We start from the raw sequence: 16609 nt of genomic DNA, 5'->3' as shown, positions 1-16609 counted from the left end.
TATATATATATATATGTTAAATACATTTATATTGTATTTGATGGAATCATTTTTATAAAATTAGAACAAAATGGTTTATATTTCTTTATATATTTTCCAACTACATATTACACACGCAATGCCTAGACACTAGTATAATATAATATAAATACATTCTTTTAGTCAAATATGAGTTAGTGACAGTGAACACCATATTGCTAGAAAATATAGAATTAACTACAAAAATTAATTTTTAGGTAATCCCTAGCCAATTTGTCTCTAAATAGCTCCTAGCCAATTTAATTTCTTATAATCCTTCACTAATTGACGACTAAATAAAATTATGAAAAAAATTATTGTAACTAATCTTTGTTTTCTAGTGATGGTAGTGAGCCAAAAGAGAGGTCTCCTCCACCTCTATCATATCATCAAAATAGAATTCATCCTTAGGAATCTCATGGTTTGAACTACCATATATTCAAAAATATACTTACTACTACTTGTTAATAATTTAGCCTTAAAATTTAATTTGGAAAAATTAATTCAATTATCATTGTGTTTTACAGGTGACACTATGAAATTTAATTTGGAAAAAATAATTTAATTATCATTGTGTTTTACAGGTGACACTATGTCCTCCAAAATGCAAATGCTGCTACTTTTATCTTATTTCATTATATTTTCTTAAAGCAAAAATTAGACAACATATCTATTGAGTCAATTTCTTATTCAAAAATAACTAATTATCTTTTACTACATAAAATTGCAAACGTGAATCGTTTCGAGTGAATAATATATCAAAAGACTTGAACATTGAGAGGAAGTCATATCTAAATTTTGGAACTATTTATAGGAGATTTGAGTTGATTGGAATTGAAATATTTTTGTCTACAATGTATAAATATTGTATAAACAATGTATATAGATGTATATACAGTTTTAATACATAGGTATACATCATCTACACACGATTATATACTATTTTGTTGCCCATGCATATTGGTAAGTAACTCATTTTTAAACTCCCATCAAAAGCACGACAAATGGACTAGTAAAGTGGAACCTGGATTTATTAAAACACAAACTGGCAGTGCATCATGCTTACAACTCAAAAGTCATTGAACTCAATTCAAAATTTGTCTTAGTATGATACAATAATGTGACAACATTTAATAATAATGATGATAATCAAGAGGAATTTCTAAGTATGATTTTACAATGATGAAGCAATGTATACATCTCTGTTTAATGAATTTCCTCCCAAAATACAATACTTGTCAAAGAATCAAGAGTTCTAACATAGCCAGAAAGATGGTGGATTTTCCTGCCATAGATTAACTGGTATGTCTGAACATCCTCTGTTTCCGCAAAAAGTACGATTTACGTGGACAAAATTACTTCCTCTGAAGCACAAACAGTGGTAGATAGAGCAAACTCTAACACAATCATGTCAGATTTAGGAGTAATAATAATTAGCAGCCCGGATTGAAAAGTGAAAGGGATCCTCTCAGTATGTAGACATTATATTCTTGAAAAGTTCCTTAGGAGCTGGAGTTTCAAGACAAGAAGAAAAGAATAATCAGTGTCAGGTATGCCATGAACACACAATCGAGGAACGGACTTATCTAAAACGTACCTGGCAATCCTGTAAATCTTTCATATTGTTCATATGCCTGCCCGATAAACATTTCAACTCCTGTCACAATTTTTGCTCCACTCTCCTGAGCTTCTCGCAGGAGTCTAGTGATTTTGGGTGTATAAACAGCATCGAAAACAAGTGAGTAGTGCTTCAAAGCTTCCTGTAATTAAGAAGTGGTCAGAGAAGTTCAATATAGTCACACAAATTTAAAACAATGTTTTGTTCATTACAAATAGCATCAAGGGAAATAAGCAAAAAATAGACATCAATTTGAATAACGGGTTTCAGGAAATTGTGTGAATGGACATTAGACCTATCAACTCATAGAGACAAAGCAGACCCCAGATATAGAAAGGATAGCTCAGAAAATTATCATTTACACTGAGAAGGCAAATTTTGAAGTTCATTGCTGAAAGCAATTGAGTTAACAGAACAAAACTGAAGAAAAAACTCATGGAAAGCTAATTGGTATCGGAACATTCAAGAGTGTACAGATAATATGCTACACGTTTGTATAACATTCATCCTCCTCATAGCTGTTAATAGTAAGTTCAAATTACTAGAAATATATCTTGCTCGTGTTTAAATATATATTACCAATAATAGTTTCTCATTTGATCTGTTTCACTTTTCAAAATCATAAAATTGGGGTAATATCCAAAACCTGAGTGGCTAGTAGGTAGGTAGATAGATCATTTCCAGAGTTACATGCATTCCACAAATGGAGGATGTAAGGAGCTTTGTGTGAATAATGTTCGATTAACAGGTTGTGTTTGTGTGAGAAGTTAGATAAGGGTTTGGGAATGCCCGGTCCTCATCTAGTAACGTTGTTCGACCATAATCCTCGAGCAGTCTTTCTGTTGCTTAATCATGGGGATTGGGGAGATACTGGTGATTGATTGAGTTTTGGTCTATGATTTAGTCAATGGATTCTGTTTAGGAGATTGTCTTTGGGGTTATCATTGAGATGTAAGTTACGCTATTGCTTTCTTTTGCTACTGTACTAGCTTTGGTTTTCTTGCAGCTATTTAGAGATAGTAATGAACCTTAGACTCTTAATATGGACTGAAGTTGCTTGAACATTCTTGGTATAGTTGAATCTTTTGATCTTGCTAAACATGGTAGTGATGGCGTCATACTTGTGGTGTAGTACGTAACAAGTTCTTTGTTTGTCTAGAAAGTTTATGGTACGTCGTTTAAAATTATAATAGCTGAACTTACTCAACTACTAATCCTTAGCACTATTATTTTCTATGTCTATTTCTATTCCTTGCTACATCACTAGCACTCGAAATATTTGTTTAACGAGCCAATCACAAATGTATCCTAAAACAAGTACAGACACTATTTTATTCTTATTCCATATCAGGCATCAACTAGACAAGGTCATATATATTAAGTCCAAATAAGCAAAACCTAAATAGAGAGACACACTTTGCAAAATCTTCACGGTCCTGAGATAGCCAAGGCAACAAAACTGTAAAACAGCCACCTTAAGATGGATTATAAAGTAAGAATCATGCACTCGTCCCTTTACTCAGTTCTCACTTTGAATAAAGAAAATCAATCATTAGTTATATGTTGGCAACTTTTAAAAAACACATTTTATGTAATCTTTACACTGATATTCAAACTTTAGTTTTATGTTATTGGCTGCAACTCACTAGCACAACATATAGATTTATGTTTTAGCCACAGATTATCTGCTCTATTATATGTTCTATCCATTTTATAGCTATTTAGCTGAAAATAGTGCATCCCCATTCCTCAGCATTAAAGTTAGTTCTTTCTACTTCACAGAAATGTCAAAAATCTGAAAATAGTGCATTTTGTCTTGCCTTATAGAAAATAAATATACAAAATGATTTCATGTGGCAGCAGCTCTTGAAATGTCGAATATCAACCCAGATCTTATATCAAACCCTCCAACCACATCCTATTTTAACAGTGTCAGCAGCATTAGCACTTAACAGTGGATATAGCTCAGATTGAAAGCAGCAGACAACGATCTTTTACTGGTTTCTAACCAGAAGTTCCATTTCTGATAGAATCGGTCTCATACATCATATATGTTTTATTTCGTTTTTCTTGAAAAGGAACAAATCACCAAAGTTCTTTTCACATTTCAGAACTTCATTTAAACTATTTAAACCACTCATGGAACTATAAGTATCTTATCCGGAAGATATCTTGAAAATGAATGGAATTAGAGACTTCATTTGTTGACTAGGCGGGTTTCTAAGGTTATGAAAGGCCTAAAAGAACTGGTTTTTTAACATAAAGACGATTGATTTTAATATATATCTAAAAGAATTACACACACATACCCTTCGGGGTGGCCCAGTGGTTTGAGCTTGGGACTTCCATGTTGGAGGTCTCAAGTTCGAAACCCCTTGCCAGCGAAAGCAAGGGGTTTGCCTTCTGGGTCGAGCTCGTCGCACCACGCTTGCCTGGTGCGGGTTACCTCTCCTATGTGGTTTGCGAGCTATTGCATAGGAGCGGGGTTTTACCCTGTGCGCACCCAAAAGGGTAGCGGCTGCAGGCCCCTTGTCGTCAAAAAAAAAAAAATACATACACATTCTGGGTATAAAGCTAATTGAGGTAATTCACAAAATATTCTTCAATTCCTCAAATATTTCTTCCTCACCTCTTTCAAGATAGCATATAAGCATTCTTCTTGAGAGTTTGGATGGTTTTCATCTACCTTATTCAGAGACCCTCATGTTTTCATCTTCCCAAATCCTCATTTTCTCAGAAAACATTTCCTTCTTAAGATTGAGATTGTGATTTTTACTGATTGTGCTTTAAAAGGCACATCATCAGTTTCATCAGAACATCCCTCTTCATCGTTGCTCTCTTTTTTGGAGATTTTCCAGTAGCATGAGGAGTTTTTCTTCATCATTTTTCAATTTATCATTTATTGTAAGAACTTGTTTAGGTTCTACAACAATAGATAGTATTTTAGAAGCGTCTACTTCTTCAGGAATCACTTCTTTAAATTTTCATCAAAGCTACTGTTGTTAGATTCAACAACATGCTTTCTTCATGTTTGCAATTATAACCATTTTCATCTTCATCTGAGTCACTTTCTTCGGAGTTGTCACTCATCTTCATTTTTCAGGTTTTGCAAAAAAAAAAATCTCGCACATCTCTTCATCAATTCCTTGTGAGATGAGAGTGGATTTTCTTGTTCATCTTTCTGCAGCAACATCATCTGCTACCTCTCTATTCAAGATTCATTTTTGTGAAACAACTTCATGAGCAACTGCTTCGTTAGGGTTGACACCCTTGTTGGGTTCATTCCCTAATAAAATTCTTTCAAAACCTTTTTAACTTAATAAAATTTTGATAGTTCCACCTACTGGCATTCTCATAGTTATAATAACTAGTCTTGCTTTCCATTTTGTTCTAAGGACGACTAGAAAGTTTGAAAATTTTGAATTTTCCACCGGTTCTACAAGACAGGTAGCTCTGAGACAAAATGTTAGAAATTCAGGAAGAGGAGCACTCTCAATCACTCAAATTCTTTCTTGAATACAAGTGAAGGAAATGATTGTTCTTTACTTGACTCTACTTGCTTCAACCAATGATTCTAACCTTATCAAAAATGACTATTATATCTAGGTATTTTCTTGGACTATCCTAGCATATACCTAGTTTAGTACATCTATCATCGTTTAGTTCTATTCATCCCTCTTTTTCTCAAATATATGTATTCAGCCATACATGTATTCTTACATAAACTAATATCCTAAATACTGAACTAACTAAATTCATGTTTCACTTAAATCAAAAACTATTTTCTTCTAAGACAAAGTTCACATTTCAACACAACAATTAACCCTCTTTACAACCAGAGTCACATTTCAACACAACATTACTTGCAGCTGTTCAACTAATAAGATATGGACTCAATAACAAGTTCTTTTTATCTTAGATGAGTACAAAGAGGCAAACCTTAGAGATTGGTGTATCATCAACCTTTGGTTGCATGCCTATGGAGGTGGTATTTGCAAGAATCATATCATTTTCTGGATGGAAATTGCTAAGCTCGTCAAGAGATAAGGCCTCAGCTCCAACTACAATAGCAAGTTCTCGCGCTCGTTCTTCAAGAAATCAAACAGAACATCAGTATGAAGTAACATAGTTGACAATTAATACTAGAGTAGAAGTACTAGGCATGGTGTGAAGAACTTCATGGTCATGAGCTAGACAGAATTTCAAAAATGGAGTGTTGACCAACCATAGGTACGATTAGCAATCACCACCCTAGCCCCCTTTTCCTTTGCGCCATAAGCAATCGCCTTTCCAGCGCCACCAGCACCAATGACCACAAACAATTTACCAGCCAAAGGTGACCCAGATATACTAGGTTGTGAACCTGTAAAAAGAAATAATGAAGCTCAAATATTAAGCTCTACATCAGAAAACGGTGTTTGCAACTAGGAAATGATTCTTTGACCTTGCAATCCTTCTTCAATGGCGGAAATAGCACCGATATAGTCTGTATTACAACCAAATAACTTCCCATCAGGTCGCCTTATAATACAATTGACAGCCCCTATTGCCTGCGGGATAGTCAAGAAACCAAGAAATTGCATGTGATAAGATAAATCATTCAAACAATTTGTAATACTGATCCCTGTAACACAAAGCAAACAGACACAGCTGAAAGTATTATAAGATCATGATATAGCTAATACCTTAGCAGTAGGATCAATTTCAGCACAGCAGTCAAGAGCGGCTTCTTTGTGAGGAATTGTACAGCTGCACAACATAGAGTTGCATAATTAATTCTTAACATGCATATAATTGAACTTATAGAACATACCATGCATATGATTTATATTTACTAAGCATGGAAGACACATAAAATTAGGAAAAAGACGACAGGGATGATCTCAATCAAGAAAAAGAAAATCAGAAAGAAAAACATAAAAGAGAACCCCAGTAAATTCAACCCTGTGAGCATGCAGTATGCACATGTATAAGTAGATGACTCTTTTAAGCTGTGAGAAAGAGGGAGGAGGAGGATGCCACTGAAATTTGGCATGACTACCCTGATGAGATATCTGATAAAATAACAGTTTCTGCTTTGAGAGCAAACCTGAATCCAGCAAAATCTAATGATGAATAAGTCCGGAAAAAATTTGCAATATCATCTACCAGCAAATGCATGAAAACACCATTAAACCCAACTGATCTGAAAGATTCATTATATAATAATGGTGATTTGCTATGGCTAACTGGCTTCCCAATAATGCCAAATATTTTGGTATCTGGTCCCAACTGTCTGAAATTGTATAAATTCAGAAGATCTTCGACTGTTGGTTGCCCAGGAGCTGAAACTTTTCCCACTTCAAGAGTACCAAACGTGAGGTATCCACCAAATTTTGGACAAAGTATCCGAGACATCAAACCCTTCTCTCCCATGACCATGGCTATTATTGGAACCTATTTAACAAAGTACAGGAAATGAATTAATGTTTATCATGAAAAGCACCTCAGAATGCAAGCAAACTCATATTCACACAGGTAACTCAAAATAAAGAAAAAGAAAGCCAGAGACTCAAGGGAGATGGAAGAAAATTATAAGCATACAATAAGCATTACAAATCCTAATAACAAATAACCATGTATGCACATGAATAATATTATAGTTGCAGCAAGGTCAAACTTTTCTTATGTAGACTTTTCTCTCTTCTTTCTCCTCCCTCTCTTCTACTTTCAGATTACAAACATAACTTTCACACTGGTAACGGCTAGTTTCAACCAGAGACCAGATGAGTCTCTCCATATCTCTCCCCTGCGCTCCACCCGGCATACACCCAGACCCACCAGATACTACCAACTTCCCCCCTTTAACAGCGAGAACCACCATCGATAAAAACCCCATCACCGAACAGGGAACCAAATCCACTGATCTCTCCTCATATGCAGAGGCGCTAACAGAGGGTTCAAACCATAAACGAAGTAAGTATCAAACTCAACCCAAGAAGACGTGAAATTATCAACGGCAAACCAATAGTAGTGTTCACAAAAGAGGAACACGACATTCTTGCTGATACCTGCAGACGGACTATCATAGGCAAAGTTGATAAAAGCAGGCCCCAGATTGACAAAATTAGGGAAAATTTTGCCAAAATTGTTCCAACCAAAGGGCATGTGAAAATTGGAGCAAAAGATAGCAAACATGTGTTTATTGATGTGGACGACGAGGATTATAACACCATATGTTGAGAGAAGTTAGTCATCAGTTAGTTAAATAACTGTTAGTACAGCAGTTAGTCTGTTCAAGAAGTTAGTTACGAGATTTAGTTGGTTAGTTAATTAACCGGTCATTAGTCTAGAATTTACTAGAACTATTTGTGTATATACGCACATGTAGGCAGAACTCTATGATCAACAGTTCATAATATCAGAATATCTTCTTATCAATAACTCTGACTCTTCTTCTCTCTGTTCTTTCTGTATAACTAATATAGCAGGATCTGCCTAATAACACCATGGTCACTTACAACTCCATTCAACTGAGTGAAGGACATAGAATGAAAATCCAAAGATGGTCCACAAGATTCAAACCCAATCTTGAATCAACTCTTGCCCAGTTTGGATCAACTTGTCGGACCTCACATGGCACTACTACGAATGGGCAGCATTGTGCCAAATAGTTAGCCCAATCGGCACCCCAATAGTGATGGAAGAGCTACGCAATCAAAGACTAGACCAACCACGGCCAAATTGAGAGTCGAACTTGATCTCACTAAACCTTAGATCAAAGAAATTCTAGTGAAGAAAGGAATTCAGACAGTCAGCTAGAATCCTTCATCCAAAAGACTGATTACGAGACCATTCCCCACTTTTGTCTACAGTGCATGAGTCAAGGACACACCAAGGAGAAATGCAGATTTGTACACTTGGAAACACCAAAAGATCAACAAAGAACTCGGGAAACAGAAAGTACAGAAGCAAGATATCAATACTTTCATCACAAGCTCAAAACAAGCTACCAAAGGAAAACAGGATGACAAGGAGCAGGCCAATAATAAAGCTTCCATTAACAACCAGCAAATTTCAACACATAAAGAGGTAAACCATGTCACGAGCAAAATCCAAAACAACTCCATTGAGATGAATAATTCTATGGAGGAAGATTGGCACCAAGTAGAAAAAAGAAAAGGGCGAAGCCAATTCTACTGGACAAGAACAACAAAATCAAAGGAACCTAAAAGGCAAGGAAGAAAACGTTAGGGCGCTGAAATTAGGACACAACAAGAATCCAACATGTTCAGTCAACTAGCAGATAATGAAATTTTGCATATGAATGTTGAACCAAATGACATTACAGATGAACATATCATGGAGCAACCACCCCCACCCAGAGCTAAAAGTACAAGATGGGACAAGGAACATAACAACAAGACATGAAAAGAACAAGATAAAGAGTGAAACATCAGCATAACCTCCGGGTCAGAAAAGTGAGGAGTGATCTCAAGCACAACGCAGAAATGGGGACTAATGCAACCACAGGGAAAAAGCACACCAAAGAGGCTCCAATAAAAAAGCAAGCAGAGATTCATGAGTAAAGTCTTCATCCCCAAAAATATAGAGTTGTATGGAGAAGCAAATCAGAAACATGGAAATATTGGAAATACTCTACCAACACGACCTGCTATCAACCTGAATCAACAAGAAAAGGTCATAGAGACCAATGAACAGATTAGAGGTAATATTGTGAATCTCCTGGGAGATATAAGACAGGAAGGCAAATCAAGCGGAAGAGCCCTATCCCATGAACCAGACCCGCTTGATACTACTAAGCTTGGGATAAACGACACAGAAGAGTTACAACAAGACATAGAGATGGTGGATGGAGACGGTGTTGTACCAGGAAAGATTATGGAATGTCAGAATGAGAACTATGAAATATCTCACTCTGATGATGAGGTTACCAGAGGCAAAAAATCAGGTAACAACACTATTGGAGGACATCAAAACCATGACATCCAATTGAAACAGAACATCTCTTACAACCATGATCTATCCCCAAGAAAAAGCCACAATACCGGAGAAACACGCCTCTTTAATGACAATGCAACCAATCCTATCAAGGATAAATAAAGCAACCTTACCCCTACAGTTTCCAATGATTAATTTTTTATCTTGGAATATTAGAGGAATTGGATCAAAAGGATCCCTGGAGAGACTCCAAACACTCAAACTCCAACACCAATTTCCTCTCATTTGCCTTCAAGAACCTGTGGTGGACAGTGGAAAAATTGAGAATTATCAAAAAAAAACTTGGGGTGGACCATGTTTTTAACAATTGCTCCAACAAAATTTGGCTACTATGGACAGGTGATGTTATAGTTACCATATTGCAAGATAAAGAACAAAATATTCTCATAAAGTGGATCCCATCAACAGTTCATCATCCAAGCTCACTATAGTCCATGCCAAATGTGATGTTGAGTTAAGGAAAGAACTGTGGGCAGATTTGAGAACAGTGTCCCTTCCCATAAATGAACCTTGGGGTGCATTTGAAGACTTCAATGTTTTTACTGACAAAGGAGAAAAACTTGGTCGCATACCTCACAGACTTGAAGAACGGTTGGACTTCATCAAATGCCTTAACGGATGTGGCCTACAGGATACCAGATCCACAGTAACCGTAGTCACACGGTGTAACAGGGACCCCCCCCCCCCAAACCATACTATTTGGAAAAGACTTGACAGGCTAGTCTACAATTCTAACTGGTTTGACGAGTACAACAGCACCACTGTCACACACTTATCCAGCTCTTGTTCGGACCATGCCCCTCTTCTAGTGAAAATCCTCCATAAAGACATCCAAGACATTAAATATTTCAAATTCCTTAACTTTTGGACAGATCACCCCGACTTTCATCAAACAGTCCAAAACAGTTGGGGATTGGGATGAACAAGTATATGGAACCCTCTTTACATCCTCCGCCAAAAAATCAAGAACACCACTAAAGTTCTCAGTATCTGGTCTAAGCAAACCTCTGGTGATATTTATAAGGAGCCTAAGAGATTGGAATCATTGATTAGGATATGGAAGACAACTGCATTGCTAATAACACTCCTGTGAATAGATATGAACTATCTAAATGTAAAGCTGAGTTCATTAGATACCTAAAAATTCAGGATTATATGCTCAGAAAAAAAAAAGCAAGATTTCAGATGGATGAATGAGGATGATGCAAACACAGCTTACTTCCATGCCACCATCAAAGATAACAGAAGGAAATTGAATATCAGAAGAATCCAGGATGATCATGGCAACTGGTTAGAAGGAGACCACTAATATTGCTGAAGGAGCGGTCTACTATTATAAGAACCTTTTTGCTCAAGTTTCTGATACTACTGATTTCAGTGCCCTGAACTGTAAAAGAAAATAACAAGTTGAGTTTTGTTCCTACCGTGCAAGAAGTGACTGAAAGCATGCTATTTATTGATCCTGACAGTTCACCTGGGCCTGATGGTATTAGTGGAATGTTTTACCAAAACTGTTGGGATATCAACTCTACTGAAGTCCACAATGCTGTCAAGGTTTTCTTCCGGGGATCCGCTCCTACCATGTTCTATACCCGCACTTGTATTATTATGATCCCTAAAATAGATCACCCTCAAAAAATTTCTGATCTCAGACTCATTAGCCTGTGCAATGTATCATCCAAGATTATTTCTAAAATCCTTAACTCTAGACTGGCCAACTTACTGCCAAAGATCATCTCCAAAAAAACAAAGTGGTTTCATAAAGGGAAGAGCTATCTCTGAAAACATGTCAGTGAAAATTACTTTTGAACATATAATTCGTTGAAAACTTCTGTATTTAAGAGAACATATAATTCTTTTAGCCAATCATCACCTTATCACTACTTGCTAAATCATTTCAGTGAAAATTAGTTTGAACTAAAACATAATTGTTAACACATATAAGAATCCACCAGCTTTCATTCCACCAGCCTTCACTAGAATCCAACAACCCCACAGTATATAACACGATCCTAATCGCTTGATGTACTAAAAGGCCCCTTAATTGACAAGTGATATCAGGATGCCATTCATTCGATAAAATGTCTCCAAGGCATAAATTCTACTATCTACCTTCAAATTTTTCTTGCAATGGAAAAAATCATCAGATAAATTAAGACAACTTAACAAACCCCCACCATTTTCACCGGGAGAGAGAGAGTTAATTTGGAAGTTATTCTCGATTACTTTTTTTTTAATAAGTTATTCTCAGTCATAGGTTTGTGCTGCTATACCTAACTTATTGGCATGTATGGCTTAATAGTTAATACAAAAAGCAAAAAGCAGCCAGCTTCTAAATTCCAGTCAAGCAGCTACTATTATTATGCACCAAATCCAGCTGAGGAAAAACCATGATGGATCACCATGCATATTTTAACACAAGTTATGCTTATACAACTTGACTATACTACTTACGCCTCTTACTTGAGAATGTACAGTAATTTGGAAAACACGTGCAACATCAGTGATATCCTGTGCAGTTGTAGCAAATTTCACAATGTCAGCTCCAGATGCCTGTATTCTTGCTACTAGATTGCCAAGATCCTCAGCTGACGGTGTGCTTTCATAGTTGTGAGAAGAAACAATAAGTTTGCATTTTGCAGATTTATTTCCATGTAGGGCATTGTTAAACTCGCCAATAGCCTAAAGGAGGAGAAAAACGAAACAAACAGCATAAGAAAAGCAATGATTATTGATAATTGATGAAGCATCCGTCAAAGCAAAAAGGAAGAACAAATGAAGACTCAAAGTATGAGAAACGTTGATCTTAAAGTTAGCAAAGCTTTAAATATCAAATATTCCAACAGGAAGGGTTTCTTAGTTGGCAAAATCAGTCTGTGACTGTAATATTCCTTCATGCAAGTAGCATCTCAGGCCATACATCTCAAAAATCATGCTCAAAGTCACAATACAAAACTACTCAAGTTTTTGGAGATCTGTACATCAAGCAATTAGATTGATTGGCCTTGTATTCTCCTTTTTATGCATATACTTGATCAATTCCATTGAGGACACTTAGCAGCAGTCACTCAGGGAAAGCTCATCATTCTTTTCTTTTCTTTTTTAGCGGATAAGGTGGGAAGGGCCATTTTAGCGTGAAATTTACCTTTAGCTCAACATCAACGTAATCAGCTCCCAACTCCATCGCTAATCGAAGTGCATCCAATCGACTCTTTTCATCACCAGCATACTGACCACCTTCCCAAGTGGGCCTAGCAAAGTAGGTAAAGTTCGGAAATTATTTATAATGCACTTTCCAATGTCGAGAAGTAAGAGAGGAACTACAAAATCAGAAAGTCGAGCTATATTTACATGTATATTGTAAGAGAACTAATATCTGTTATCACAAGTTAACAGACACTGCAATAAATTATATCATAAGGTTGAACTCAGATGTCTTGTATGAAGATATAGAAGAGTCCTTGTTTTATTATGTCAAAAATTTACAATAGACATCACACCGTAATTCAGGACATACTTATCCTGCCTGTATTGCTAAAGTGTGGTTCACAAAATTCCCATAAGAAAACATGCATCACAAAAATGAAGCACAGGTTCTTGACAAACAAGAGTATCAATGTAAATAAAGAAGATGGCTTGTTAAGGTTATAATAAGCCAGATGAAAATAGAAAATATCTTTTCGAGTTCATGTAACTGGTGTCCTGAAAAAGCCAGTGCTGAGAAAGTTAACCGGTCAAAATTTATATACAAAACGATCAGAACATAATTATATACAAAAGAACCTAGTGCCATTGAAAAATGCAATGCCTTTCTGAATTCCTGGACAAATTAGATAAATTAGCAAGTAACCATACCCTATGCCTTTATAGTACCGTATTAACATTATCCCCTGCCCCACGCCCAAAACATAGCTGCAGATTGGCGAACATGCATTGTATCAGTAGAAAGTGAAAAGGGACCAACCACGGAAAAAGTAATTGCCCTTAGGAAGGTCTAAGCTATGTTGCAGTGCTCCTTATATTTGTATTATCATGATATGTCCCACTTATGAGATAACACTAAGTATGTTGTTGTTGTACCAACTAAGGCTTATTCTCCTATTTTTTGGATTTCGAAGCAAAACAAGGAATAAGGGATAAATCTTAATCATCATCCTTAATGTTGTTGGGTTTTAAAAGGTGTGAATCAGAAATGAAGTTTTTTCCCGAAAAGACACCAAGAGAAAGGATGCAATTTGAATGGTGCCCTTTCACATTGAATGGATTGTGACTTTTCTGATAAGACATAGTAGCAACTGTTCATACTACCCTTTGTTGAATATAAATAGTGGTTTTTGGAGGCAATGTTTTGAAAGAAGAAGATGTGGGATCCATGATGAAAACTGTAAGCTCTCTCTTTTGTTAGTAGTATTAGTTAAGAAAGGATCTTATCACACTGTTGCCAGCTGAACTGCACCTCACAAGTATCACACCAGCAGGTGGTTGATCGATGGGGAATAGTTGATATCTTGATCAATAATACAGGTTCATCACCACCTTTTTTGTTTTGGGAACAAGTCAAAAAGATCATTTAATCAATTTTGCACCGAGATAATACCAAGTTAACATTTGTGCTGTGGCATTAAGCAACCAAAAAAAATCTTTGCAACTTTCTAGTTAGAGAGGAACATGTTTTTACCCCAAATATACAAGTGAAACGATATTTTTTAATGCAGGCTAGCAACAGTCATCCTAGTTTGCATCAAGGTTTATTATAATTCCCAATCAGTAGTTCTCTTTATTCTTTTTTTTAGGTATCACGCGTGATACCTTGTTGATGAGAATGAAGAAGTCTCGGTGGCAGGAGGTTATTGATTTCTCTCAATTTTCTGCATCGAATTTTCTGAATTTCTTCTACATATTTTCTTACAAACATAACTCTAGTCTTTGTGTGATTTGCTACTGACTTTGAGCTCGACGAAGTTATTGGCGTTTGAGGAACCGCTACACCAATAATAGCTATATCGATTTTATCTTGAGTGAAAATAATTCATAACCTTGGGGACAATGAGGGGATTACATTACTTGAGGACATAAATTATGTAGTCTCGGATACTTTTTATATAACTCTGTTTTCCAATTCTTCTAGCTATAACAAAAAAGGACAAACTTTAACAACTCAATTCAGATATGTCAGTTTCACAGAACACAAACATGGAAGCAGAAATTAGGAATTGAAACCTGTAAGTGAAGAGAGTAGGCAAAGGGCATTGTTTGATCAGGGTATCAATATCTGAGCGAGGATTAAAGCTTTTCAAGCTATCCACTCGAACCTCCACAAGATCAGCCCCACTAATTTTAGCCTTTTGCATAAGAATCAACATTCGATCCACTGAATCAGCCATAATTGGTGCACAAATTAGAGTTTGATTCTTCCTCATTGCTTCACCCTCCATCTTCTTCACTCCAGAATCTACAACCTAACAACCCCACAACCCACAACAACAAAAACAACAAAAAATCTCAAACACCCACAATTCAAGAATCAAAACCCAGAAAAAAGAAGTGTTCTTTTTTAGTTTTATAAGAGTAGAAAAAGAAAAACCCAATGTGGGTTGGTAGAAGTGTTAACAAAGTTTGGTGAGTGGAGAAGAGAAAACCCAACTCAATTTCAAATTGTTAATCATTTTTTATTATTTTTTTTTGCATTATTTGAAAAATAGTTAAAGTATTAAATGACTCACCAACTCCATTGGCAACCAACTTTAGAGCACACAGATGGGTAAACAACAGAAATGTAGCCTCAGCAGCCAGCTTGAAAAATTCCAAGTGACAAAGATATAGATATATACAAGTATTTATATTTTATTATTTTATTTATGTATAACAAGAAGAAGAAAAAGATAAAGAGTATATGTGTGGTTTTTATTTAGATTTATATTTATATCATAGAAAATTGAGAAGTAGGATAGGGTAACTCTATAGGGGGTTGGTGAGGGATAAATTATATTATATTTTATTTTTATGCTTTTTCCATGATCATGAATATCCTCCTTCAAATATTTATCAGAAAAATAAAGTAGAAAATTGAATAATAATTACTACTATTTAAATGTTTTTAATAAGTACAATAGGTTGCCACTTGAATACAGTTTTAGTTTCGTGGAATATTCTTTTTGGTGTTTATATTATTGTATATGCTATTTGAAAGATGTCTCTTTATCCGTATATACAGAATACTTATGAAATTAATCATCAAGGTGAATTAAAAAATTTCTCCGTCTATTTCATTTTTAAAATTTGTCACCTAAGAAATTATATACCTTGCAAACTTATTTACATTGCATAAAAATAATTGTGTTTTTTAAAAAAATGATATACAAATGTCATTAAATTATTACCCCAACTATAATCTAATGTATGTACCTATCGAATATTTTATAAAATAATATTTCATAAATAAATATGGAATATTTTTAGAAGTAGTTTGTTTTTGCCCACCTAGATAGACCGCAAAAATGTCCCTTTAATGTTTATTACTACTAACCTTGATTCTTATTATTTGATGTTTTTTACCTTTTCATTTTAAAAAAGAAAAATACGTAATGTTTTATATAATTAAGAAGATCTTATTTGTTTTTGTAAACATAATCATATTTAGAAATATAGTACAAATTTATTGAGGGTAATTTAATTTTTAAAAATATAAGGAGTGTGTCAATAAATAAAAATACTCCCTTCGTTTATTCTTTTATACTTATATTTCAAAATTAAAATTTGACTCTCACTTGTCACATTTAAAATATTAAAGAAAAAATAATTATATTATTTTTCTATTTGATTTTCTGCATTAGTTACTTTTTTCCAATATGACTTTTCAAGATCTAAATTTATACACCAATAATATATATATATATATTATAATTAAATACAGCGTAAAAATAGACAAATAAAAATACACGATAGCATTGAATATTTTTAGTGTGAGAATTT

At 35.1% G+C, this 16609-nt stretch overlaps 1 protein-coding gene across 2 annotated transcripts; it reads right to left on the bottom strand.

The window, feature by feature from the left end:
- Positions 1 to 1025: 1025 nt before the first annotated feature.
- Positions 1026 to 15520, bottom strand: LOC107006037 (bifunctional 3-dehydroquinate dehydratase/shikimate dehydrogenase, chloroplastic). 2 transcript variants are annotated; one of them, XM_015204682.2, is made up of 11 exons: positions 15361 to 15520; positions 14858 to 15096; positions 12783 to 12888; positions 12092 to 12319; positions 6726 to 7072; positions 6322 to 6385; positions 6081 to 6186; positions 5862 to 5999; positions 5576 to 5724; positions 1616 to 1778; positions 1026 to 1527 (listed from the first exon to the last, which is right to left on the bottom strand). In XM_015204682.2, exons 1-11 carry the CDS (start codon positions 15367 to 15369, stop codon positions 1487 to 1489), a joined length of 1590 nt encoding a protein of 529 aa, XP_015060168.1. In that variant the 5' UTR covers positions 15370 to 15520; the 3' UTR covers positions 1026 to 1486. The 2 variants fall into 2 exon arrangements, with proteins under 2 accessions (XP_015060168.1, XP_015060176.1); XM_015204690.2 differs by having other exon boundaries at positions 1052 to 1527; positions 12101 to 12319.
- Between the last annotated feature and the right edge of the window lie 1089 nt (positions 15521 to 16609).

Source organism: Solanum pennellii, chromosome 1, assembly GCF_001406875.1.
Source record: "Solanum pennellii chromosome 1, SPENNV200".
Classification (NCBI taxonomy): Eukaryota; Viridiplantae; Streptophyta; class Magnoliopsida; order Solanales; family Solanaceae; genus Solanum; species Solanum pennellii.
Note: the sequence above shows the minus strand (reverse complement) of the source record. Positions and strands in the feature narration are given on the sequence as shown.

Coding starts and splice junctions, on each gene's coding strand:
- LOC107006037 (XM_015204682.2), bottom strand. Junction 6,386..6,725: donor TTAGATTTTGCTGGATTCAG/GTTTGCTCTCAA, acceptor TATGTTGTGCAG/CTGTACAATTCCTCACAAAG. Junction 5,725..5,861: donor GATTGCTAATCGTACCTATG/GTTGGTCAACAC, acceptor GATTTCTTGAAG/AACGAGCGCGAGAACTTGCT.